Raw genomic sequence first — 26,590 nt, 5'->3', positions numbered from 1 at the left:
AGAGGAAAAGTATTCTAAAGGCAAGATGACACATCCGTGGCTAACAAGAGAAGTCAAAGCCAACATAAAAGCCAAAGAGAGGGCATATAATAGAACAAAAATTAGTGAGAAGTTAAAGGATTGGGAAGCTTTTTAAAAACCAACAGAAGGCAACTAGAAGTCATTAAGGTAAAGATGGGATATGAAAGTAAGCTAGATAATAATATTAAAGAAAATACCAATATTTCTTTCAAATACATAAAGTGTAAAAGAAAGGCAAAAGGGATATTGGACCACTGAAAAATGACGATGGAGTAGTAATGGGGGACAATGAAATGGCAGATGAAATGAATAAGTATTTTGCATTAGCCTTCACAGTGGAAGACACTAACAGTACGGTGGAAGTTCCAGGTATCAGGTGTCATGAAATGTGTGAAGCTACCTTAACAAGGGAGAAGGTTCTTAGGAAACTGAAAGGTCTGAAGGTAGATAAGTCACCTGGACTACATGGTGTAAAGAGGTGACCACATGAAAGAGGCGGCTGAAGAGATCGTGGAGGCACAAGTAATGATCTTTCAAGAATCACCAGACTCTGGAATGGTTCCGGAAGACTGGAAAATTGCAAATGTTATTCACTCTTCAAGAAGGGAGAGAGGCATCAGAAAGTTAGTCTGACCTCAATGGTTGGGAAGATGTTGGAGTCAATTATTAAGGAAGCTGTGTCGGTGTCCTTGGAGGCATGTGATAAAAGGGGCCATAGTCAGCATGGTTTCAAGGGAAGATCTCAACTGACAAACCTGTTGGAATTCTTTAAGGAAATAACAAGCAGGATAGACAGAGGAGAACCGGTTGATGTTGTGTACTTGGATTTTCAGGCAGCTTTTGACAAGGTGCCACACACGTGCCCGTGGTATTACATAAAAGATTCTAGCGTGGATACGCAGTGACTGAGTGGCAGCAGGTAAAGAGTGGGAATAAAGGGAGCCTCTTCTAGCTGTCTGCTGGTGGGGGGGGGGGGGATCGTCAGTCTGCTGGTCACCAGTGGTCCATAGGGATCTATGTTCCGACTGTTTCTTTTTACATTATATGTCAATGATTTGGATAATGGAATTGATGACTTTGTGGCCAAGTTTGCAGCTGATATGAAGATAGGTGGAGGGGCATGTAGTTTTGAGGAAGTAGAGAGGCTACAGAAGGACTTAAACGGATTAGGAAAACTGGTAAAGAAATGGCAGATGGTATACAACGCCAGGAAATGATGGTTATGCACTTTGGAGGAGGAAATGAAAGGGTTGACTATTTTCTAAGTGGAGAGAAAATACAAAAAAACTGAGGTGCAAATGAACTTGAGAGTCCTTGTAATACACACAAAATGCTGGAAGAACTCAGCAGGCCAGGCAGCATCTATGGAAAAGAATACAGTCAACATTTCGGGCCGAGACCTTGTGAAAGATTACCTAAAAATTAATTTGCAGGTTGAGTCTGTGGTAAGGAAGGCAAATACAATGTTAGCATTCATTCCAAGAAGACTAGAATACAAAAGCAAAGATGTAATATTGAGACTTTATAAAGCACTGGTGTGGCCTCACTTGGCATATTGTGAACAGTTTTGGGCCCCTGATCTAGATAGGATGTGCTGGAATTGGAAGGGGTTCAAAGGAGGTTCACGAAAATGATTCCAGTCATTGGGTATATTTAAGGCAGTCGTTGATAGATTCTTGATTGGTCGGTCAATGAAGGGATGTGGGGAGAAGGCAGGAGATTGGGGCTGAGAGGAAAATTGGATCAGTCATGATGAAATGGTGGCAGACTTGATTCTGCTCCTTTATCTTTTTGTCTTATAGTCAAATGAGACGTTTCTCTGGACCGAGCTGTAAAGCACAGTAATACACGTAACACATTATAACTCAGGAAAGCAAGAATTAAATGTACAAATATACACATAAACAAAGTAAAGTGCATAAACTAAATATTGTAGGGTACAGTACAAATCGCATGGGATGCGGTAGGAAGTTCAGAAACCTAAACCTAATGGCCTGAGAGGTGGTGGTACAGGAGCCTGAAGGCACAAACTCAACGATTCACAAATAACTTCTTCCCCTCTGCCATCATCAGATTTCTGAATGGACATTGAACCCATGCACACTACCTCACGATTTTTTTTGCACTACCTATTTAACTAAAATTATGTACTGCACTGCGGTGCTGCCGCAAAAAAAAGCACATTTCCTTACATATGGCGGTGATATGAAACCTGATTCTAACAAAATGGGCCGAAGGGCCTGTCCCTGTTGGCCCTGGGCCGAGTGGCCAGGCCATTTGGCCTGTGGTAAATAGACATTCCCTGGAGCAAGCACTCGGTGATTCTCCCCGCACTACCTACATCTGCTGAGGGATGAGGCAGGCCGCTCCGCCCTGTGCAGTGAGGGACGGGGCAGGCCGCTCCGCCCTGTGCAGTGAGGGACGGGGGCAGGCCGCTCCGCCCTGTGCAGTGAGGGACGGGGCAGGCCGCTCCGCCCTGTGCAGTGAGGGACGGGGGCAGGCCGCTCCGCCCTGTGCAGTGAGGGACGGGGCAGGCCGCTCCGCACCGTGCAGTGAGGGACGGGGCAGGCCGCTCCGCACCGTGCAGTGAGGGACGGGGCAGGCCGCTCCGCACCGTGCAGTGTGGGACGGGGCAGGCCGCTCCGCACCGTGCAGTGTGGGACGGGGCAGGCCGCTCCGCACCGTGCAGTGAGGGACGGGGCAGGCCGCTCCGCCCTGTGCAGTGAGGGACGGGGCAGGCCGCTCCGCACCGTGCAGTGTGGGACGGGGCAGGCCGCTCCGCCCTGTGCAGTGAGGGACGGGGCAGGCGCTCTGCAAATGTTCAGCCTCCAGGAGGCCAGCGTCGCCCAGCAACGAGACCGACCCCTCCCGTAACCCCCGACCCGAACCCAGCTCGAGCGGGCGGCTGACAGCACTCACACTCGTACTTCTTGGTGACGGGCGGGTACTTGTCCTTGACCGCCCGCTGCTCGGCCGTCAGATCGTACTCTCGGTTATCCATGTCTAGGCCGCTCTCTGCCCACTGACCGGCGACCCGCCCACCCCCTGATTGGCAGAGCCCATGTCAATCATCTCAGCAACTCGACAGCGGTTGGGCCACTCGACCATGCGTCACTTCCTCACATCTTTTAAAATGGCGGCGGCAGAGCTGCGTGGAGTTTGTACTATACAGGTCAGCTTAAAAAAAAGTTTTTTTTTGTCGATTCTTCTATGATCGGGGTTCTGACCACAGAAAAGTGTGCTTAAACTTCCTGATACAGTATAGCTAAGTTCTCGTTTTAAAACTGTCAGCAACATTTAGGTGGTTGCTATGGTGATAGGCTTCGCTGGGTGTAAATTCAAACCCTGAGTGGAAGCTCGGTCTCAGCTTCAATTGAACTGTTTTTTTTGCAAGTAGCGGTTAAATAGTAGCTACTTGAGTCAGCAACTTTTCCGTTGGTCCGGTTTTTTTTAAACAGGAATGCTGCTTGTCTGATGGTACGTGCAAGTAGCAGCATTGTACAGTACAGGTACCTGTACATACTCGACTTGAAGGCAATCCTCAGTAACGTGCTGGAGAATCAGAATAATTATTACACGCTGTGTGCTGCCCTTTTATTTGAGTAATTAAGCTGAACCCCTTGTCTGGAAGCTGGAATTTTTATTTCTCCTTTACTTTCTGAATCCAGGACCCTTAGAGATGGGTACATTTACAGAACACTACTGTTCCCTGCGAAAAAAAAGTATGTTACTATTTCCTGTTACTGGCACAATAGACTGTTGTAACATAGAACGACTACAACGCGGGAGCAGGTGTCTTGGCCCACAGTGTTGCATGGTTACTGTCCAGTCCATCACAGGTAAAGCCCTCCCACCACTGAGCACAGCAACATGCTGTTGCAGGAAGGCAGCATCCATTATCAGGGACCCCATCACCCAGGTCTTGCTGCTATCTGGAAGAAGGTACAGGAGCCTCAGGCCTCATACCAACAAGTCCAGGAACTACCCCTCAACCAACAGGCACTTGAACCAAAGGAAATAACCTCACTCAATTTCAGTCACCCCATCATTGAAATGTTCCCACAGTCTATGGATTCACTTTCAAGGACTCTTCATCTCATATTCTAAGTATTGCTTATTTATCTTTTGCACACTGGTTGAATGTGGTCTTTCATTGATTCTGATACAGTTATTCTATAGATTTGTTGAGTGTGCTTACAAGAAAATGAATCTCAGGGTTGCATATGATATATATGTATTTTTATAATAAAATCTACTTTGAACTAATTAAATTAGTAATCAAACACCTAAATAAACTAATACTTTCTGCCAATACAGTGTCCATATCCTTCCATTTCCTCCACATTCAAGCACCTGTCTAAGAGTGTCTTAAATGCCTGTTGCATTTCCCTTCACCAACCACCCCAGGCAGTGCATTCCATGCTCTGTGTATACACTCAGGGTTTAAAATAAATAAATTTGCTCTGCACGTTTCCTTTGAACTTACCACCTTATATGTATGTGCTCTAGAATTATATGTAAGTGTGAGCATGTGGCCAAGTGGTTAAGACATTCGACTAGCGATCTGAAGGTTGTGAGTTCGAGCCCCAGCCAAGGCACTTAACCACACAGTGCTCTGCGATGACACCGGTGCCAAGCTGTGTGGGTCCTAATGCCCTTCCCTTGGACAACATCGGTCTCGTGGAGAGGGGAGACTTGCAGCATAGGCAACTGCTGGTCTTCCATACAACCTTGCCCAGGCCTGCGCCCTGGAGTGTGAAGACTTTCCAGGCGCAGATCCATGGTCTCGCAAGACTAACGAATGCCTTTCTTTAGAATTAGATATTTCAACCCTGGGGAAAAGATACTGACTCTCTATTCTCTTTAAGCCTCTCATAAGCTTATCAACCTCCATCGATTCTCCCCTCAGCCTTTGGCATTTTAGAGAAAATAACAGAAGTTTGTCCGTCCATTGGTTTTAGCACATGCTCTGTAATTCATGCATATTCCTGGTAAATCAAAAACACATCAGAGTCTGCAGATGCTGGAAACCCAAATCCAAATGCACACAAGATGCTGGAGGCACTCAAAAGGCCAGACAGCATGTATGGAAATGAATATACAGTCAAATTTTGGACTGAGACCCTTCTTCAGGACAGAGAAGGAAGGGGGAAGATGCCAGAATATAAAGGTAGGGGAGGGGAAGGAGGCTAGCTGAAAGGTGATAGGTGAAGCCAGGTGGGTGGGAAGGTGTAGGGCTGGAGAGGAAGGAATCTGACAGGAGAGGAGCAATCCCCGCCGAGGGTAAAGGGGATGGGGGGTGGTAAAGAGATGTTTAGTGATAGGATCCCTTTGGAGATGGTGGAAGTTGCGGAGGATAATGTGTTGAATGCAGGGTCTGTTGGTGTGGTAGGTAAGGACAAGAGGAACTCTTTCACTATTAAAGCAGGAGAAAATAGGCGAGCACGGATGTAGAGAAATGGAGGACATGCGGGTGGGGGCAGCATCATTCGTGGAGGGAGGGAAACCCCATTCTTTAAAGACCAAGATAGTTCAGATATCTACCCCAGCCAGTCCTACTTGGGTGCATTTGGATCAATGAAAGATCAACCAGAGTGCAGAAGACAACAAACTGTGCAAATGCAAATATAAATAAACAGCAATAAATAAGGAGAACATGAGATAATGAGATAAAGGGTCCTTAAAGTGAGATCATTAGTTGTAGAAACATTCCAATGATGGGGCAAGTGACTTTGAGTGTAGTTATCCCCTTTTGTTCATGAGCCTGATGGTTGAGGGGTAGAAACTGTTCTTTGAACCTGGTGGTGGGAGTCCTGAAGCTCCAGTATCTTCTGCCAGATGGCAGCAGCAGGAAGAGAGCATGGCCTGGGTGGTGGAGATCTCTGACGCTGCTTTCCTATGGCAGCGTTTCATGTAGATGTTCTCAAAGGTTGGGAGGGCTTTACCTGTGATGGACTGTGTCGAATCCACTACTTTTTGTAGGATTTTCCATTCAAAGGCACTGGTATTTCCCTACCAGGCTATGATGCAGCCAGTCAATACATTCTTCATACACACCTATAGAAAGTGGTCAAAGTTTTAAGTGTCATGGTGAATCTCCGCAAACTCCTGAGGAGGTAGAGGCACTGCTGCGCTTCCTTCGCAATTGCACTCACACAGGGCTGGCGGGATGGTGTTACCTGAGAGTGATCATCATCTGGTCCAAGCAGGCTGATGTCACAGCCAAGCAGGCTCACCAATGTCTATACCGGCTCAGGGGGCCAAAGAGATGTAGCATGTCCCCATCGACCCTTATCATAGAAAGCATTCCATCGGGATGCACAGTGGCTTGGTATGGCAACTCCTCTGTACGTGACTGCAGTAAACTGCAGAGCGTTACGGACATAGTTCAGCAGGTCATGGTAACCCACCTCCCCTGTATGGACTCTGTCTATACTTCCTGCTGCCTCAGTAAAGCAGCCAGCATGATCAAATAATGGAATTGAAATGTTGTTTAACATAACAAAAATTAAATGGTTCAATTTAATATCAGAGAATGTATGCAGTATACAGCCTGAAATTCTTACTCTTCACAGACAATAAACCCCAAAGAACGAGTGACAGAAACAACAGAACCCCAAAGCCCCTCTCCCCCCTCCCATGCACAAGCAGCCGCGGAAGCATTGATCGTCCCCTCCCCCCACTTGCGCCAACAGAAGCACCGACCTCCTCCACCCCTCCCCAACATCCATCATGCAAGCAATAGCAACCCCCACCTTGAGACCTTGAGACCTTGATCTGGAGTCCATCAAAAACCACAGTCCATAACCCTGTGGAATATTGTTTTAAATGGAGCAGACAACAGTACTCTGCAGGGAGGAAGAACCAACAGGGATATAGACCTATTTATATTAGGAAAGCAGTTGGATGTGTTATATTTATCTTTTAAAGTCCTTTCATCCATTTGTAGGCTCACGTTAGAGGCTATTTGGTAAGAAAAAAGTTCCGAAGCCTCCGCCACGACTATGAATGTATTGTGAGAGAAATCGAAGGGGTTACAGACATGTTGGAATGGGATGGGAAAGAGTTGCCTCGACCCAGATTTCAGAATCAGGTATGTAATGTATATTTGGAAATAAAACTTACATATTTAACTAGCCTTTTAGATCTGGGGTTTTAGATGTGGGTCCCAAACTGGGACCCACAGGCCCCTCGGTTAATGATAAGGCTCTATGGCATAAAAAAAGGTTGGGAGCCCTTGTTTTAGATAATATACATCTAAAGTGGAGATCAGAGAAACTTGAAGATTGTGGGATGCTCAAATAGCTCCCTATCATGTTGCTTAATACTGATTTTAAGAAACAATAATTGTCAACAATTACAAACCAATGCTGAAACCAGTCCCTGATCTGTATAAACTCAGCCACTGTACTTAATAATAATGATAATTAACTTCAGGAAGGCAAGAGGTCTCGAAGAAGCCCCACTATTCAAAGTACTTTTATTATCAAAGTATGAACACATTCTACAACCTTGAGGTTCTGCTCCTTACAGGCAGCCACGAAACAAAGAAACCCAAAAGAACCCAGATAGAAAAAAGATGGTTGAACATCCAATATGCAGAGAAAAATAAAACACATCATGCAAACAACAACCACAAGCAAGTAGCTATCTAAAATGAAGTCCACAAAGAGAGTACCTGAGTTCTGCGCAGAGCCGAGTCATGGAGCAGAGTTGTGAAGCGGCCCGTCCCTCACCTCGGGCCCTAACGCCCTGACCCTTTCAATCTGGCCCGGCACTAAAATCAACATCCAAACATCGGGTTCAGTCGCCTCGATACGCTCTGAGGCCAGGACCTCACCGCCTCGATTTGGCCTGTAACTGATCTTTCTGATTTGGCCCTGCACTTAAATGTCTGTTCAAACATCGAGTTCAGTCGGCTTGGTACACTTAGGTACCCGACCTCCCCGCCTCAATTCTGCTCGTAGCCGACGTTTCTGATTTGGCACGGCACTCACAACGATTGAACCCTGGGTCTTCCTGAATCTCGGCAGCAGGCCTGCTGCCTGGCCTTGCCTCGTAAGTGCTGAGGTAGTGGAAAGGGTCTCCAGCTGCAAGTTTTTGGGGATAAACGTCACTGTGGAGCTGTCTTGAGTCCATCAACTCAACCTTGAAAGTAGGGAAGGTAAAACAGTGACTATTCTACCTGAGGTGCTTCAGGAGAGCTCATCTGCCCCAAAAATTGCTGGCCAGCTTGTATCGATGTGCGACAGAGAGCATACTGACATACGGAATGACAGTGTGGGACTTTAGCTGCAGCAAGGCAGATCACAAAGCACTGCAACGGGTGATTAGGACGGTTCAGCACATCACTGGGACTAAACTACCAAACCTGGAGACAATCTGCAAATCTCTATGCCTACAGCTGTTTGTAACATCATTGAAGACCCATCCCATCCCAGAACACTGTCTGTTCAATCTCCTGCCATCCGGTAGGAGGTGCAGAAGCGTCTCAGCCAAGACAGTAAGACTGAAAAACAGCTTCTTCCCGAGGGCCATTGTGCAGCTGAATAATGCTACACTCTGGCTTGCCAATGACCTTTGAGTGATGTGGATTATCAAAAACACTTGTTGCATATAGATACGGGATTTTTTAAAAATTGAGCTGTACTGCATGCATTGTAAGTACCTGTTTTGCACAGACTGGAATAGCACTGTAATCTTGTCTTGAGCAATGACAATAAAGTTCTATTCTGTTCTGTTGTTAACATGTGATAGGCTTTATACTGTTAAATCAACACAGGTAACAGTTTAACTACAAAATAACGCACGGGTGAACATAATAGACGTCTGCTCCCCAACAAACAGCCTAGCACAAAGTTCAAGAAACTTTCAAGTAACAACATTTTCTTTAGGGAGGCCTATAACAAATTCTGATGGAATTCCTCTCTGTCAGTAGATTTCGGAATGATCCATGAACACTGTCTTGTTATTCGTCTTTTGCAGTATTTATTTGTTTGTGTGTAACGTATAGTAATTTTTATGAGTGAACACTGTTCTGCTGCTCCAAAACAGCAGATTTCACAACATATGTCAGTGATGATAAACCCGATTCCGATCCTTTCCTTTCTCGCCACTGCTCAAGATTCCCAGTGCTGCTTGTGAGGAGTTTGTATGTTCTCCCTATGACTATGTGGGTTTTCTCCAGGTGCTCCAGTTTCCTCCCACAGTCCGAAGACCTACAGGTTGGAAGGTTGTAAATTGTCCTGTGATTAGGCTAGGATTAAATTGGGGATTGCAGAGCGGTACAACACGAAGGGCCAGAAGGGCCTTTTCCATGCTTTTGTCTCAATAAAACACAATCCCTTCTCCCATCATCATCTTATCTCATCTCCCCAACCCAGCCCAACACCTCCTCTTTAAATCTCAGAATCTTACCTTTGGCAGTGGGAGTGAGGTTGTGGAATATTTAGATTAAAACATTCAGGAGCCTCTAATAAAGGCTTTGATTTCCATGATATGCTCTAAACGAATCAAACTGGCAAATCTATTCACCTGAATCTGCTTCACCTGCCACATCAGATCATACCTTCTCAAGAATATCATCTGAAGTATTGGTGCAAATTATTTAGTAAATGTGTTAAATAAAGGATAAAGGTATGAATTTATGCCTGGAGCCACAGGTGAGGTCTTTAATGAGTACTTCACATCAGTATTCACAAGGAGAACAGCAAGGATGATGCTGAGATTGGGGGGGGGGGATAAATTGATATTCTAAGGCATGCCAATATCAAAAAGCAGGTGGTGTTGCGTATTCTGAAAAACATTAAGGTGGATAAATCCTCAGGGTCTGATAGAATTCGTCCCAGCATACTGAGAGCAAGGGAAGAGGTTTTTGTGGCTTTGATTGAGATCTTTGCATCCTCCTGTAGAAGACTGGAGATTAGCCTATATTGATGTGTTTGTTTATGATGGGCAACAGAGACAACAGGAAAATATCAGAGTCAGCGTCAGGTTTAATATCACCAGCATATGTCATGATATTTGTTAACTTTGCAGCAACAGTACAGTATAGAGAAAAAACTAAATTACAGTAAGTATGTATATATCCGTACATTAAATAGTAGAAATTAAAAAAAGTAGTGAGGTAGCGTTCATGCGTTCAATGTCCATTCAGAAATCGGATGGCAGAGGGGAAGAAGCTGATCCTGAACTGCTGAGTGTGCCTCTTCAGGCTCCCGTATCTCCTTCCTGATGGTAGCAATGAGAAGGGGGCACATCCTGGGTGGTGGGGATCCTGAATTATAGGATGGTGAGCAGAGCATAAGTGAGTGGAGAAGATGCATTTGGAAAAGCAGAGTTTTATTAGGGATAGTCAGCATGGCTTTATGCAGGACAGGTCCTGTCTCGCATATTGACAGTTTAAAAAATAATATTTTATTTATTTAAATACAGCACAGAATAGGCCCTTCTGGCCTTTTGAGCTGCACCGCCCAGCAATCCCCAATTTAATCCTAGCTTAATAATGGGACAAATTACAATGACCTATTAACCTACCAAGCTGTACACCTTTAGACTGTGGGAGGAAACCAGAGCACCTGGAGGAATCCTTGTGATGAAGATGACTGATGGCAGCAATGAGAAGAGAGCATGAACTGGGTGGTGAGGATCTCTGATGATGAATACTGCATGTAGATGTGCACAATGGTTAGGAGGGTTTCACTCGTGACGTACTTTGCTGAATCAACTATCTATGCCTCTTATTATATACCTCTATCAAGTCACCCCCCCCCCAGCCTCTTTCATTCCAGGGAAAACAAGCTCAGCCAGTCCAATCTCTCCCTCCCCCAATCCAGACACCATCCTGGAGAATCTCCTCTGCACTCTCTCCAGAGCAACTTGTACATTCTAACCAGTGTTTTGTAAATTTCTTACATTACCTCCCAACTTAGCAAATGGTCTTAAAGATGGAATATGATGTATGAAAATGGGAGACTATTTTTTTGGTGAGAAGAATTGAAAAGTAGTGAAGACTAATTAAATGTTAACATCATTATGTGCCGTGTCGTATGACATGGGCGATCATGGTGTCATGACCATGATTGTTCTTGGCAAGTTTTTCTACAGAAGTAGTTTGCTATTGCCACCTTCTGGTCAGTATCTTTACAAGATGGGTGATCCCAGCCATTATCAATACTCTCCAGAGACTGCTCTGCCTCGCATCACTGACCAGAACTTGTGATAATACAACTATTATACAGACATCGCAGCTTAGTAAATTTAAAGTTGTTGCATTCAGGCCTAAAGATTTAATCACTATGGAGGCTTTATTGCTCTTGTGGGATAACTTCTTTCCTGACGGGGCGGCGGATGGTGGGAGGCCACTCTGCTTGGCAGGAAAGACTTGTTACTGTGAAAACAATCTTTGGTTCTGGGATCTCCTCCGTGATGATTGTAGGAGTTGACTCTGGGACTGCAATAAATGGTTCTGACACGTCTCTTCTCGGCTTTTCTCTCTGGATCTACTTCGCTCCTTGCTCCTCTCCTGGTGCCGGCTTCTTTCTCTCTCTTTATCCCGCTTTTTTTTTCTTTTTTCTAGGATGTGCATCTTGATCTTTGGAAGGTGCATTTAGTTCACTGGAGTATTCTGTTACTAATCCTTCTATTGCTCCCTATATGATCTGATCTCTCCTCTTGGTTTCCTCTTCCACAATATCATCCAACGAATCCTCCATTTTTGTAACTTTATTTACTCCTTTCTTCTTGGTCTTCCATTCATCCAGCCAGGTTTTGTTTGTTGCATCTGCTTTTACAAGCAACTTTTTGCCTCCCACTTGATGTTCATGCAATAATCTTAATGCACACAAAGTAGATTCTGGTTCTTTATATTCACAAAAGCCAAATGCTTGCAACTTCCCTGCAGCTCCGTGAACACTTCCAGATTAAAAGCAAGCTACATTTCACAAGTAATTGCCTGATTAACATATCAGAAGCTTTCTACAAAAACTGTTGTAGTGGGACCACTGCTTTCATCACTTTCACGCTTGGTCCAATATGCTTACCAAACAGAGGCACAGAGGTTGGCACCAACACCTGTTTGCCCTCTATTGAGCAACGGTTCATGGTGCATAGCATGGAGTCGGTTGTGGCTTCATCCAGTATCTTTCTTAATTCACTGAGGATTTGGCTTGCAAATGGTGGACGGATCTCCAATCAAGCTGTAGTTGTCTCAGCCACTCAGGTCCCCACAATTCTGGCCTCCCTGTTCTACCACATACAAGCCCAATGTGGCTTGTTGTTTGTTGTATTTACTGTTACAAATGCCATTCCCACAGGGTTATCTTTTCTGTAGTATAAGTTCTTAGTTGGATTTCTGTGGGCTTCAGTTCAGTGCCTTTGAAATGTCATTCAAACTCATTTTGTGAAATGACTGTAACACCCAAGCAAGTGTCCAATTCCATTTTAATTAATTTGCCATTCACTGCTGATGTAAGCCATATTGCTTGTCTCTTGTAATAAATCTCAAGGCTATCCAGTCCTGTGCCATTCTCATCGTTGTCAGATTTTTCATAAACAGCATGCAGATCAGTTGTCTTTTTGAAAATGCCTCTCCAGTAACCTTAACTGTTCCTTTAGCCAACACCAATACCAATCCTGTTCTTCTGGGAACAATTTTCTTTAAAATCTGTAGTAGTACTTCTGCTCAAGTTGATTTATCTTTGGACCTGACTTGATAACCCATTTTACCATGTGACTTTGCTTCAACGCTAAATATCTATTTGGCTTCCTTCTGTAGCAACTTACAAAAGGTTTTCCTTATCCTACGTGTCATAATGGCCAACTGACGCCTTTCGACTCATCTTGTTCAGTGAGCCCTCTGGAAGCCTATTCAAAATTCAAAGTACATTTATTATTAAAGTATGTATACTACATACAACCTTGAGATTTGTCTTTTTATTTTCAGCCACAAAACGAAAAAAAACAATGGAACCCATTAAGAACAAGACCATCAAATACCCAATGTGCAGAGAGAAAAAACAATAAAGGGAGTCCGTCCACAGACTTTTATCTCAGTGCAGTGCAGTGCAGCCAGCTGAACCGGGCAACCCTTGTCTCAGACCCCAACACCCTGACCTTTTCAATCTGGCCCAGTGCCGAAACCATCTTTGAAACTTCAGGTTCAGTCATGGCCCAGACCCATCTATTCCATACTATGAATTGAGCTTGCTGAATACACATCAAGATGCCTCTATCATTGCCTTGATGTAGTTTTTTATAAGACTTGTTCCCTTTCCAATTTACTCAAGATTTCCAACACCTGCAGAATCTTTTTGTGTTTGTAATTATCACTCTCCTCTTTGCAGTCCTGCCAGGGTTTGCTCCTACCCAGCAGATGCACCAACGTTTATTTTTTCCAGTAGTCGGTGCTTTACAGACAATGTTCTTGTACAACCAAATCAATCTCCACTCCAGTTGTATAAATGGATTTCCAGTTAATGTATTGGTTGCAACGCCTCACAGACCTTGCACTGTCCTTCCCCCATACTGTCTGGTACATCCAGAATGCTGCATGTAGATGTGCACAATAGTCCTTGAAAATATCCTGCCTGCTTTCTGTCTGAAGACAAGAGTGCCAGGCTCTTCAGCCTATTGTGGTAAATGTGGTCCCTCAACCCAACAACTATTCTCATAAATCTTTTCTATACCCTGGCAAACATCGTCATATCCTTCCTGTACCTGGTGACCAGGTCTGAACACAAAATGCTGGAGAAACTCAGCAAGTCAGGCAGCATCCATGGAGTTTTGGGTCAAAGACTTTTCATCAGGACTCTTCCATCTCTTCCACCAATCACCTTCCACTTTCTTACTTCACTCCCCCACTTCCCCCACCCACTCACCTGGTCTCACCTATCACTAATTTGCTTGTACTCCTCCCCTACCCCTACTTTTTTATTTCTGCAATTCCCAACCTGGGGTCCACGGACCATTCGGTTAATGGTAAGGGCTCCATGGCCTAAAAAGGTCGGGAACCCCTGTTCTAGCTTATGCCTCCTTCCTTTCCAGTCCTGATGAAGGGCCTTGGACCGAAACATCAATTGATTAATGCTCTCCATCAGTACTCCCTGATCTGCTGAGTTTCCCCAGCATTTTGTGTGGGTTGCCGGTGGTAGATTGCAGCAGTTTAGAAAGAAGCTGGTGGAGTGGACTGACACGAGATCAATGATGTTTCTGTGGAGAAGTGTGAGGTGATAAATCTTGGGAGGCAGAGTGAAGAAAGTGGTGTAATGTAAGGAACACTATTCTAAAAGAATGTAGGAGCAGGGTGACCTCGGGATCAATAAAGATATATTGCTGAGGCTTTATAAGGCATTGATCAGGCTGCTGTTAGAATATTGTGAACAGTTTTAGGCCCCGTAGTTAAGAAAAGATGTGCTGGCATTAGAGAGGGTCCAGAGGAGGTTCAGAAGAATGATTCTGAGTAAATAAATAAACAAAGGCATCCGTTAGTCTTGTGAGACCATGGATCTGCGCCTGGAAAGTCTTCACTCTCCAGGGCACAGGCCTGGGCAAGGTTGTATGGAAGGCCAGCAGTTGCCCATGCTGCAAGTCTCTCCTCTCCACGACACCAATGTTGTCCAAGGGAAGGGCATTAGGACCCATACAGCTTGGCACAGGTGTCGTCACAGAGCAATGTGTGGTTAAGTGCCTTGCTCAAGGACACAATACGTTGCCCTGGCTGGGGCTCAAACTCACGACCTTCAGGTAGCTAGTCCAACGCCTTAACCACTTGGCCACATGCCCACGCGATTCTGAGTATGAAAGGGTTAATGTATGAGGAGCGTTTGATGTCTGGAGTTTAAAAAGAATGAGGGGGGATCTCACTGAAACCTATCAAATATTAAAAGGTTAGATGGATTGGATGTGGAGAAGATATTTCTTATAGTGAGGGAGTCGAGGACCAGAGGGCACAGCTTCAGAGTAGAGGGACATCCCTTTGGATCAGAGCTGAGGAGGAACTTCTTTAGCTAAAGGATGGTGAATCTGTGGAATTCATTGCCACAGATGACTATGGAGGCCTTGTCATTGAGAATATTTAAAATGGAGGTTGATAGTTCTTCAATAGACAGGGCATCAAAGGTTACAGGGAGAAGACAGGACAATGGGGTTGAAAGGGATAATAAATCAGCCATGATGGAATGGCAGAGGAGATTCTTTGGGCCGAATGGTCTAATTCTGCTCCTATGTCTTATGGGTGTACAAACTGTGGAAGGGAAGGTTAATAAACAGTGTATTAGACACCAGGGCTGAGCGTTATCTGCAGAGTATAAAGCAGGGAAGTTACATGAATTTTTATAAAACACTGGTTGAGCCTCAAATGAAATATTGTGTTCAGACCTGGTCACCAGGTACAGGAAGGATATGACGATGTTTGCTAGCGTATAGAAAAGATTTATGAGAATAGTTGCTGGGTCGAGGGACCACATTTACCACAGTAGACTGAAAAGCCTGGGACTCCTGTCTTCAGACAGAAGGCAGGCAGGATATCTTTAAGGAAATACATGAAATGTTAAGGGGTGTTGCCAGAGAAGATAATGGGTGGAGAGGTCAAGAATTAGAGGGCACAGGAATGAAATAAAAGAGAAGAGAATTAAAATGATTCAAAGATTCAAAGTATATATGTAGTATACAACCCTGAGATTCATCTTCCCACAGACAGTCACCAAACAAAGAAACACCCTGGAACCCGTTCAAAGAAAACATCAAACACCCTGTGTGCAAAAAAACCCAAATTACACAAATGGTAAAAAACAAATGAAAAACACCAAATATAAAACATCAAACTGCAGAGTTATTGAAACAGTCCAGGAAATGAGATGAGGGAAAATATTTTACTCAAAATCCTTACTTGAAGGAAAAGCAATTTTCAAGCTTTATGTGCTGACACAAACTCAAGAGTTTCTGCAGCTGGCTCTCCATAGATGCTGCCTGACCTGCTGAATTCCTCCAACATTTTATCTGCTTTTCTACAACAGCTGTCTGAGAATTTAGTTTGAATTTGTTTTCATCTTCTCCAGGTTTCAGGAACAGAAGGTGTCCACAATATACCTCAAAGAGAAACATCTGAAGCACTTTGCCCCGAAGCTGAAAAAAGCACTGACCGTCCACTACTTGAGAATGATGAGCCAGTAAAGGATTCCTGTGAAAGCACAAACCCCTCCAGCAGGCAAAGTACTCCCAAGCACCTGGACGTTCCTAACACACCAAACATAGATACCAGGTCACATGAACACGTACCACAGATCGAAAGTACGGTTCCATTTTCAGAGACAGAGGAAATATTCTGTGCAAGTGGGGATGAAAGGAAGGACTGTGATAATTCCTCCACTGTAATGTCAGCATGCAATCGTGCAGTACTGGAGAATATATCCAAAGGCAACTTCACAGGTAAAGTGCAAGATTCACTCAATGGTATGTAACGATGAGGCTCACAATAAAGGGAATCCCTTTGAAATTGAGATGAGGTGGTATTTCTTCAGCCAGTGGGTGGTGAACCTCTAGAATTGGATGCCACAAAGGTCTGTAGAGGTCATGTCATTAGGTCTATTTGTGACAGAGATTGTCATAGAAAAATGCAGCACAGAAAAAGGCCCGTCAGTGCAGCTCGTCCGTGCCAAACAATCTAAACTACCTCGTCCCTAGTAGGTTCTTAATTGGTAAAGGGGTTAAGAGTTACTGGAAGAAGGTGGAGTGTGGGGTAGAAAAATTAATCAGCCACAACTGGAAGCTCAATGGACTGATTGGCCTAATTAAGCTCCTCCTATATTTTATAAATTCAATTGTTTTTACTCTGGATGGCTATAAAATGTTTTGAAATATTAATTGTTTGCACCAATGTTACAGTTAGTTGGAATAGATTTTTGGTTTGGGAATGATAATTCAAAGTTCTAAAGTTAATGAGGAAAGTATTCTGTTTAGGTGGCAAGAAGAGAAAACAAAAAAGTTCTTTGCACAAATGGAACAAATGCTTCCATTCTTCTCCACCTATCTATTTTCATGCATTCCTTTTGGGAACGTCTTCAATGTCCCAAGGATGTATTCTGCTGTAAAACAGTTTTATGCTTTATCAGATTCTTACAAAAATGAAAACATATTTTAAAATGATACCAAACTTCTTATACTAACTGGACTTTCCTTTTAAGTCTCATTAAAAATGACTGGTGTGAGGTGTAAGCGGTAGGTTCTGTAACACTACAGAGGAATGTTGTCATTTGAATCTGCAGGACCTCTTTGTAAATTGCAAAGGAAAGAGATGCCTATGTCATTCCAAGAACTTCAGAACTACAGAAGTAGCCTTGCGATGGAACTCTTGTGGCTACAACAAGCCATTGTGAGCCGTAAAAATGTAAGTAATAAATTCATGTGCGATTGAGAGTACACCCAGGTTTGACATATAAAGGTAAAAAACACCAATTTGTATCTCATCCATCCCCTAAGTGATCATTCCCTTTATACGCAGCCCAGGATGAGTGCACTACATACCATTTACAAACCCATATAGGCTGGTCCAACAGCTCCATCAACACCCAAGAAGGACATGTCGCACTGGACAACACATTTTTTCGAAAGTTTTGCTTCCACAGAAATTTTTTGTTTATGATACACCATGTGAAGCCGGACACAAGTATAATTTCTGACTACTTGTATCACATGGGAATTTGGAGAAACAAGAAATTAACTTTTATTGAATATAATGCATTTAATTCCATAACAGTGCTGACGCTTTCTAATAGTTCAACTAAGCTAAAAAGCTTTTTTATTGTACTCAGTGTCTGAAGCTTCCCCCTTCAGTGTCCAACAGTAATCAGCTAGCATTGATAGATTCTAGTTCTTCTTGACTGCAATGTCCTGGTGAAACCTTTCACCATGCTCATCACTGACAGCAGCAAGATTTGCAGGGAAGAAGTCTAAATGGGAATGCAGAAAATGAATCTTTAGTGACATGTTGCACTTCATGGTTTTGTGTGCTGGAAGCATGTTGTCAACCAGCTGCATGTTGTTTGGTGCTCTGTAGTTGCCAAGAAAATTTTCATCAACATCCTTGAATGCCTTCCATACAATTTTCTCTGGTCCCACTGGAAGTTCTTTGAATTGCTTGTCATTGAGGACCAATAAAAGTGCCTTCCTTAGTCTTGGCATCAGTTATTCTGACTTGAATTACGAATTGAAATAACAAGTATAGGTGATTTTTAAAAAATGGTGTGTAATAGGGGAATTTCATAGTGATTTTCATGATTAGCAGCCCAGAATCTATAAGATATACCCAAAGTATTCAGGAAATAAAATCTTTGTTGTCCAGTGTTATCGGTCCTTTATTGTCACTAGGTCTAAATCCTGGAAGTTTTTGCCCAACAGTACTGTGTAGCTACCACTATGGGCAATTTACAGTGCTAACAAATCTACCAGCTTGCATTGGAGCACCAGGTCACAGGGAGAATGTGCAAAACTCCACACCAACAGGACCTGAGGTCAGGAATGAACTTGGGTCACTGGAGCTGTGAGAGAACAGCTATGTTAGCTATACCTCTGTGGTAAATTGAACCAAAAATAAACATTCAAGCCCAAAATATCTAGAATGCATCTGGTCAAGGTCTCTTTTCGATGAACCTCAAGTACTATATTCCAATAAGTGCTTATTGTACCTGAAATCAAAGGAAAAAAATCAATTCTCAGAAGATATTTGATACAGGTCGACCTTCTATATTCCGACACCATTGGGACCTGAGGAGTGCTGGATTAGTGAAAATGCCGAATTACAGAAGGATCACACTAAGCAATAGCTAACCGCCTCATCATACCTTTAAAATATCATGTAAATCAGTACAAGTTAGATAATAATGAAACAGAAATATTAAATGAGTAGCAAGTGAAATGTTAATAAAGTAATATACTGCACAGGCACAGATAAAATAAAGGGTACAGGTAAATGTACAGGAATTAACTTATACAGAATGTTGAGCACTTCTGCTTGTAAAGTGAGACGTTTAATATACCTTCAGGCAAAGTTACATGTCTGCAAGTGTGGGATTGTCAGGATCATCAACATCTTCATCTTGAAAAATGAGTGTAGCATCAGGAACTGGTGCTGAAACTGGCACAACAGTTTCTTCAAAAACTTGATGTTGGTGGCAGCACATCTGGGTGAGCAGAAGCAGAAGTCGGAGAAGGGAGGTCTTCTATACACCACATTTCATGTGGGCGGCCGTGGATTCGGCGCTGGGCTCTTCCCTCTTCACTCGCATTTACTGAGGGAATCCTCGTTAGTTTCTTTTCCTCTGCTTAGTAATATTCTTAATTTCAGCGGGTCACCATGTCAGATCTGAGGTCGTAGGCAGAAGAGAACGGAGTTCCAGCCGGGCGACGCTGGAGAGCAGTGCGCGACTGCTGGCAGGCGGGCGAGAAGGTGGACCGACCCAGCGCACGCCAGCTCCCCCGCCGCTGGTAGGTGAGATGGGCGGGTGCCGGACGGCCGCGTCTCACGCAAATGATATTAAATGCAGGAAAACAAGCAGGAATCGCATCGCCTGTCTGTGCTTACAAGAGCACGCCAACACTTGAACAGATCTAGCGCAACCAGAACAGTGCGCAGCAGATTGGTACGGTGGCCCGCGAAATTTGAAATCAGTGCCGGATTATCGGAGGAACCGGATTACAGGTAGTCGGATTAGTGAAGGTCGACTGTAATACTGGGTTACCAACAAACACAATAACCTAAACAAAATGAATCTTTACTACAGCCAGAGGTCCAGAGTGTATGCTCATGCCCCAAGTAACCTTCTCAGTCAGCACCTTCACCAAAGGTCTTACCAGTACCTTTTTAAGGGTAGTTACAGATGGACAAATAAACGCTGACTTTACCACTGATGACCACACACCAGAAAAGTTGTTTTTCAGAAGTCCACAAACCTTCGTTGATCATCTGGGTTAATATCTCCTTGGGAACTAGTAGAAGATTTGTTTAATTACCCTGCTTTGGGATTTTTTTTCTCATTAAAGGTGCTGTTTAAATGAATATAGTTTTCTTTTGAATTAATTCACTAATGGTCTTTTTTTACTTGCCAGTATCTGTTACTGAAGCAAAAGTTCGGACCTCCAGAATTGGCAACAGCATCTGAACTGTAAGAAACAAGTTGGATAAAACTTGCTTTTTGTAGTTTTTCATCAATCAGTGAACTGGCTACGACAAGGGGGATACCACAGAACAGGTTCACCTGGGCAAGCACTGTAACACAGCACTTGCTAGAAACCTTTCCCAAGAAAGAAAAAAGGTTTTAAGAATGTTGTTGACAACTTAATGCAACCTTGAAACTGTAATTGTATATTTTAGAGTTTGTAGTTCTGTGTTGTAGAGTTTAAGACTAGAGGACACAGCCTCAGAATAGAGGGATGTCTATTTAGAACAGAGATGAGGAGGAATTTCTTCAGTCAGAGGATGGTGAATCTGGAACTCGTTGCCACAGATGGCTGTGGAGCCTAAGTCATTGAATATATTTAAAGCGGAGGTAGAAATGTTCTTGATTAGTCGGGGAGTCAAAAGTTATGGGGAGAAGGCAGGAAGATGGGGTTGAGAGGGATAATAAGTCAGCCATGATGGAATGGTGCAGCAGACTCAATGGGCTGAATGGCCTAATTCTGCTCCGATGTCTTATGGTATGTTACAGGTAGTTTGTTTCAAGATCATGATTCATTACTGGTCCTGTTAAACTTCCAGTCATAATTCTACACTTCAGAAAATTATATTCCTTCTAAATTAATATTTGTAACTGGTTTCGTGGTCAGGGGACTGGAGTGCCTGTCGCTAATCTTGGGCATCCATCCATCTCTGCCACGAATAACCAATTGTAACACTCGTCAGTCTATCTGACAAAGTGGCTTACTTTATAGAGGAATAACCTGCTGCTTGATGATGTTATTTCCTTTGTATTTTTTTCAGGATTTTTATTTCTCTCAAGGTTAATGTGTTGCTAATTGATGGCTGGTGTGGGGATGAATTTAACACAGATATTGTTATAAAAGGCATCTAATTTGTGGCCTTGGTTTTCTTTGGTAAGATTCTGATTGCTCGCTGAAGAAAGAATTCACGGAAAAGAAGCCAGACATTTCCCTAAGGAAATAAAATAATTTAAATGCCTGTGGTGCCTAATTCTCCACATTTTATACAAGAGCATTTCTGCACAGAATCCTTAGTGAGCTGTTCCAGGCAAATCCTGAAATAAGGACCATAAATTTAAATACATACACCGTGTTGTTTTTTATGGATTACTGTATAATAGTTTCTGTTGTTGTTTTGAAAATTTCCTGTATGGAACTTTTCCTCTGCACTTATCCATGAGAAAGATTAATAAAAATATATTTTGAAATTATGTTGATTATAGTTTTTTCTTGTTTCCAAACACTGCCCAACACGTTATATGAGAGGTAGCTGTAACGTCAATCTCCATCCCTCAAGCTCAATTCTTTAAAAATAATAAAGGAATATCGGCATTCCCAGTTGCCAGATTTCATTTGTGCTTCATAAAGTTCTGATCATGATTGGATTTTCAGGAGCTTCACAGAATATTTCATCCCAAAGCTTTATATAGACCTGATGGTCTTATAAACTAGCCCGTACAGTCACACTTCATCTAGCGCCCCTCAGGAATGTGTGCTTAGCCCACTGCTCTACTCTCTCTACGCTCATGACTGTGTGGTTAGGCACAGCTCAAATGCCATCTATAATTTTGTTGATGACACAACTATCGCTGGAAGAATTTCAGATGGTGGCGAGAGGGTGTACAGGAGGGAGGTGTATCAGCTGGTTGAGTGGTGCTGCAACAACAACCTCACACTCAATGTCACTAAGACCACACAACTGATTTTGGGCTTCAGAAAGGGTAAGATGAGGGAACACACACCAGTCCTCACAGAGGGACCAGAAGTGGAAAGAGTGAGCAATTTGAATTTCCTGTTTGATGACAAACTCTGCCATCTTCATCAGGGACGAAGCCTAGGCATTTATACCCCCATCGTCTGTCCCTCCTGATTGCTTAGTCCTCATCCAATCGGGCTTCTCTATCCCACCTTGTTTACAATCAAATTACAGTTCTTAAATACAGCAAGAATTTTGCGTTTATTAAAATTCTTTTCCTCTAAGTGAGTCTTACCTCAGTGGTTGGTAAGTTGATGGAGAAGATCCTGAGAGACAGGATTTATGAAAATTTGGAGAGGTGTAATATGATTAGGAATAGTCAGCATGGCTTTGTCAAGGGCAGGTCGTGCCTTACGAGCCTGATTGAATTTTTTGAGGATGTGACTAAACACATTGACGAAGGAAGAGCAGTAGATGTAGTGTATATGGATTTCAGCAAGGCATTTGATAAGGTACCCCATGCAAGGCTTATTGGGAAAGTAAGGAGACATGGGATCCAAGGGGACATTGCTTTGTGGATCCAGAACTGGCTTGCCTACAGAAGGCAAAGAGTGGTTGTAGATGGGTCATATTCTGCATGGAGGTTGGTCACCAGTGGAGTGCCTCAGGGATCTGTTCTGGGACCCTTACTCTTCGTGATTTTTATAAATGATCTGGATGAGGAAGTGGAGGGATGGATTAGTAAGTTTGCTGATGACACAAAGGTTGGCGGTGTTGTGGATAGTGTGGAAGGGCTGTCAGCTGTTACAGCGGAACATTGATAGGATGCAAAACTGGGCTGAGAAGTGGCAGATAGAGTTCAACTCAGATAAGTGTGAAGTGGTTCATTTTGGTAGGTCAAATATGATGACAGAATATAGTATTAATGGTAAGACTCTTGGCAGTGTGGAGGATCAGAAGGATCTTAGAGTCCAAGTCCATAGGACGCTCAAAGCAGCTGCGCAGGTTGACTCTGTGGTTAAGAAGGCGTATGGTGTATTGGCCTTCATCAATCGTGGAATTGAATTTAGGAGCCGAGAGGTAACGTTACAGCTATATAGGACCCTGGTCAGACCCCACTTGGAGTACTGTACTCAGTTCTGGTCGCCTCACTACAGGAAGGATGTGGAAACCATAGAAAGGGTGCAGAGGAGATTTACAAGGATGTTGCCTGGATTGGGGAGCATGCATTATGAGAATAGGTTGAGTGAACTCGGCCTTTTTCCCTTGGAACAGTGGAGGATGAGAGGTGACCTGATAGAGGTGTATAAGATGATGAGAGGCATTGATTGTGTGGATAGTCAGAGGCTTTTTCCCAGGGCTGAAATGATTGTCACAAGAGGACACAGGTTTAAGGTGCTGGGGAGTAGGTACAGAAGAGATGTCAGGGGTAAATTTTTTACTCAGAGAGTGGTGAGTGCGTGGAATGGGCTGCGGCAACGGTGGTGGAGGCAGATACGATAGAGTCTTTTAAGAGACTTTTGGATAGGTACATGGAGCTTAGAAAAATAGAGGGCTATGGGTAAGCTTAGTAGTCTCTAAGGTAGGGACATGTTCGGCAGAACTTTGTGGGCCGAAGGGCTTGTATTGTGCTGTAGGTTTTCTATGTTTCTATGTTTCTAGTTTCATTTCAATGGCTTCCTTCACCAGGCGGGTACAAAGGTCATTGGAGAGGCACATAGATTTGTGACTTCGCAGTCAATCCTATGGCTATTGCAAACGCAATGTTCTGCTACCGCCGATTTCTCCAGGTAACCCAAACAGATATACTGAATAGCTATATGTATAGCTAGGATGCTTAATACTTTTGCACAATACTGTATTTGTCAACATGGAGCAGAGATCGAGTTTGTGAATCTGGCAGGAGCAAAGGATGCTGGGAATGGCAAGGATGGAGTGCCGCTGGAGGGGTGTGGGACAAGTGGCAGAGAACGAGAGCCGGGGCGGGGTGTGGCGCGGGTGCAGATACCCCCAGCCTTGAGACACCTGGCAAGGTCATTTGATTCCACACAATTGGTTTATTGATCATCACAGAATGTCTCTCGGCTGTTTTCCGCTTCGTCCCCTCTCCCTTCCCCTTTTCCCAACCATGATTCCCCTCTCCCTGCCCCCTTCCCACTCCCAGTCCACAATAGAGACCCGTATCAGAATCAGGTTTATCATCACTCCATAGGTCATGAAATTTGTTTCCTTTTGCAGCAGGACAGTGCTATACATAAATTACTAGAGTGCTGTGCAGAAGTCTTAGGCACCCTATGATATACATGCACAGCACTGAGTGTGTTGCGATCTTATGGCTCCACTATTACCGCTTCTCCCCTGCCCATCACCTCCCCGTAGTGCCGGTACTCGCATGGTCCACTATCCTATCAGATCCCTTCTTCTCAGTCATTTACCTTTTCCCCCTATCACCACCCAGTTTCTCACTTCACCCCTCCTGCCCCACCCACCCATCTTCCCCCTCACCTGTCGCCTGCCAGTTTGTCCTCCTTCCCCTGCCCCACCTCCTTATTCGGGCTTCTTCCCTCTTCCTTTCCAGTCCTGATGAAGGGTCTTTGCCCTTAATGTTGACTGTTTGTTCCTTTCTATGGATGCTGCCCGTACTGATGAGTTCCTCCAGTATTCTGTGTGTGTTACTTTGCAAATAAGCCCTTCACTTTAGTGCCTATTTCAGAGGCCTTTCCACTTTTGATGAAGATAGTCTCAAACTCATGACAGCCCTGCACTGTTGCAGCTGGACGAGGAATCCGAAATACAAAGAAGCCAGAAGCATAAATGCCATTGGTAAGGGTGCAGCGTCCCAGAACAAAGTGTTTCCTTTCCTCGGGTATGTCGGAATCAGTGCTGGTAAATCAGATACGCAGAGCCTGAGCTGCAGTCTTCGAGTGAAGTGGGAACAGGTGTCTTCAGTGATTTCTCAACAGCCTTTTAATCAGACTGTTCATTATTTGTACAATTCGAGTGCACGAGTGTAAACGGAAAACAGAGAAATCCACCCTTTCGCACACATGATAGCTTGTTACTGCTGTCGTTTCCACAATCTCTGGCTCTAGTCAGAATTCATCTGATTAGCTTTTGAACAGACACAGTACTGACAAAGAACCCTTAATGAAACTCAGCCACTGCTAAATACAAAATATTCACAATCTTTCTCCCTGTGCATTACAACGAGAAATTCTGCAGGAGCTGGAATTCTCTAGATCTGAAGAAGGGTCTCGGCCCAAAATGTTGACTGTTTGTTCATTTCCATAGATGCTGCCTGACCTGCTGAGTTCCTCCAGCATTTTGTGTGTGTTGCTTTGAGTAATTTCTGTATTGCATTTTGCACAATTTCCCCCATTATGAATACATTCAAGTTCCAGTTTAATTGTCATTTAACACATCAACAGTGTTACTCCAGGACCAAGGTGCAAAATACAGTACCAACTGTCGCACACAGCACAAAGCATACATAGCACATATAAGATATTACTAAAATACAGTCACACAAAAAAAAATATAGTCCAATGCCCTTGGTCCATGAATGTTGCAGAAATCTGCAATCAAACACAATATGGCTTGTATTAAAGGTTCAAAGGTTCATTTTATTCCCAAACTATGCATGTAGATTACAATACAACTCTGATATTCGTCTTCTCCAGAAATATAACTTTTGAAGTATAGCTACTGTAGTAATAGATTTGGCAGCTGATTTTCACACACCGAACTCCCTTCAACAACAATGACCAAGTATACTCTTTATTAGTGGTTTCTTTAAGGATGAGTATTGGCTAAACACTTCTTTCAAAATAGTTCCATAGGATTTTTAATCTGCCCCGATTACCTGAATTGGGGCAGAATTAGGCTGTTCAGCCCATCAAGTCTGCTCTGCCATTCCATCATGGCGGGTTTCTCCCCCTCAACCCCATTCACCTGAAGGAAGGCAGCTCTCCCTTGGTACCGTGTTGGATGGAGAGAGGGCTTCCAGTATTCCATTATCTCGACTAGGGCCCAAGCCTACCACCTTCCCAACTTCAAGGGAACTATTTTACCTGCTGAGCCACATGAGGGTGACAGTTCTTGCAAGTTAGCCAGCTTAAAGTGCACATTAAATGTTTTGTATTTGCAGGTTCTTATAAAGTTTGATGTAAAAACACTGGGAAAAGTTTTGAATGAGGTGTGGTTTTGCTTCATGCTGTATCTTTTCTATATTTTCTATATTGAGTGACAGCTCAACTACTGTAAGTGGAGGATTTTAAGGACGAGAAATCCAGTGTAACACACACAAAATGCTGAAGGGGCTCGGCAGGCCGGGTAGCGTCTATGAAAAGGAATGGACAGTCAAAATTTTGGGCCAAAACCCTTCATCAGGACTGAGAAGGAAGGGGGAAGAAGCCAGAGTGAAAAGGTGGGGAGAGGAGAAGGAAGATAGCTCGAAGGTGAGAGGTGAAGCCAGGCGGGTGGGAAAGAAAAATGGCTGGAGAGGAAGGATTCTGATAAAGAGAGGAGAGTGGACCATAGGGTGAGGTGCTAAACAGGTGAGAGTGGGGAATAGAAGAAGAGGGGCGGGCAGGGACTGGGGGTGGATTTGCTCACTGGAAGGAGAAATCAATGTTCAAGCCATCAGGTTGGAGGCTACCCAGACAGAATTTACCCTGTTTACTA

General features: G+C 43.7%; 2 protein-coding genes across 4 annotated transcripts in view; one reads left to right on the top strand and one right to left on the bottom strand.

Annotated features, from left to right (window-relative positions):
• zbtb8os (zinc finger and BTB domain containing 8 opposite strand) overlaps positions 1-3,175 on the bottom strand; it is a 29,651-nt gene extending 26,476 nt beyond the window's left edge. The window contains exon 1 of the mRNA XM_063034717.1: positions 2,941-3,175. Within this exon, the coding sequence (XP_062890787.1) occupies positions 2,941-3,022 (82 nt within the window). The 5' untranslated portion in view covers positions 3,023-3,175. The remainder of the gene's footprint in view (positions 1-2,940) is intronic.
• Positions 3,055-21,390, top strand: iqcc (IQ motif containing C). Of its 3 annotated transcripts, none has more exons than XM_063034710.1 (6): positions 3,055-3,193; positions 6,971-7,114; positions 16,077-16,446; positions 17,283-17,404; positions 20,122-20,177; positions 21,111-21,390. In XM_063034710.1, exons 1-6 carry the CDS (start codon positions 3,083-3,085, stop codon positions 21,115-21,117), a joined length of 810 nt encoding a protein of 269 aa, XP_062890780.1. In that variant the 5' UTR covers positions 3,055-3,082; the 3' UTR covers positions 21,118-21,390. The 3 variants fall into 3 exon arrangements, with proteins under 3 accessions (XP_062890780.1, XP_062890779.1, XP_062890781.1); XM_063034709.1 differs by having other exon boundaries at positions 20,993-21,390; XM_063034711.1 differs by lacking the exons at positions 20,122-20,177; positions 21,111-21,390 and adding an exon at positions 19,361-20,114.
• Positions 21,391-26,590: the final 5,200 nt, after the last annotated feature.

The sequence above is a fragment of the Mobula hypostoma genome, chromosome 28, assembly GCF_963921235.1.
Source record: "Mobula hypostoma chromosome 28, sMobHyp1.1, whole genome shotgun sequence".
Classification (NCBI taxonomy): Eukaryota; Metazoa; Chordata; class Chondrichthyes; order Myliobatiformes; family Myliobatidae; genus Mobula; species Mobula hypostoma.
The sequence above is the reverse complement of the archived record's forward strand: the minus strand, read 5'-3'. Positions and strand labels throughout refer to the sequence as shown.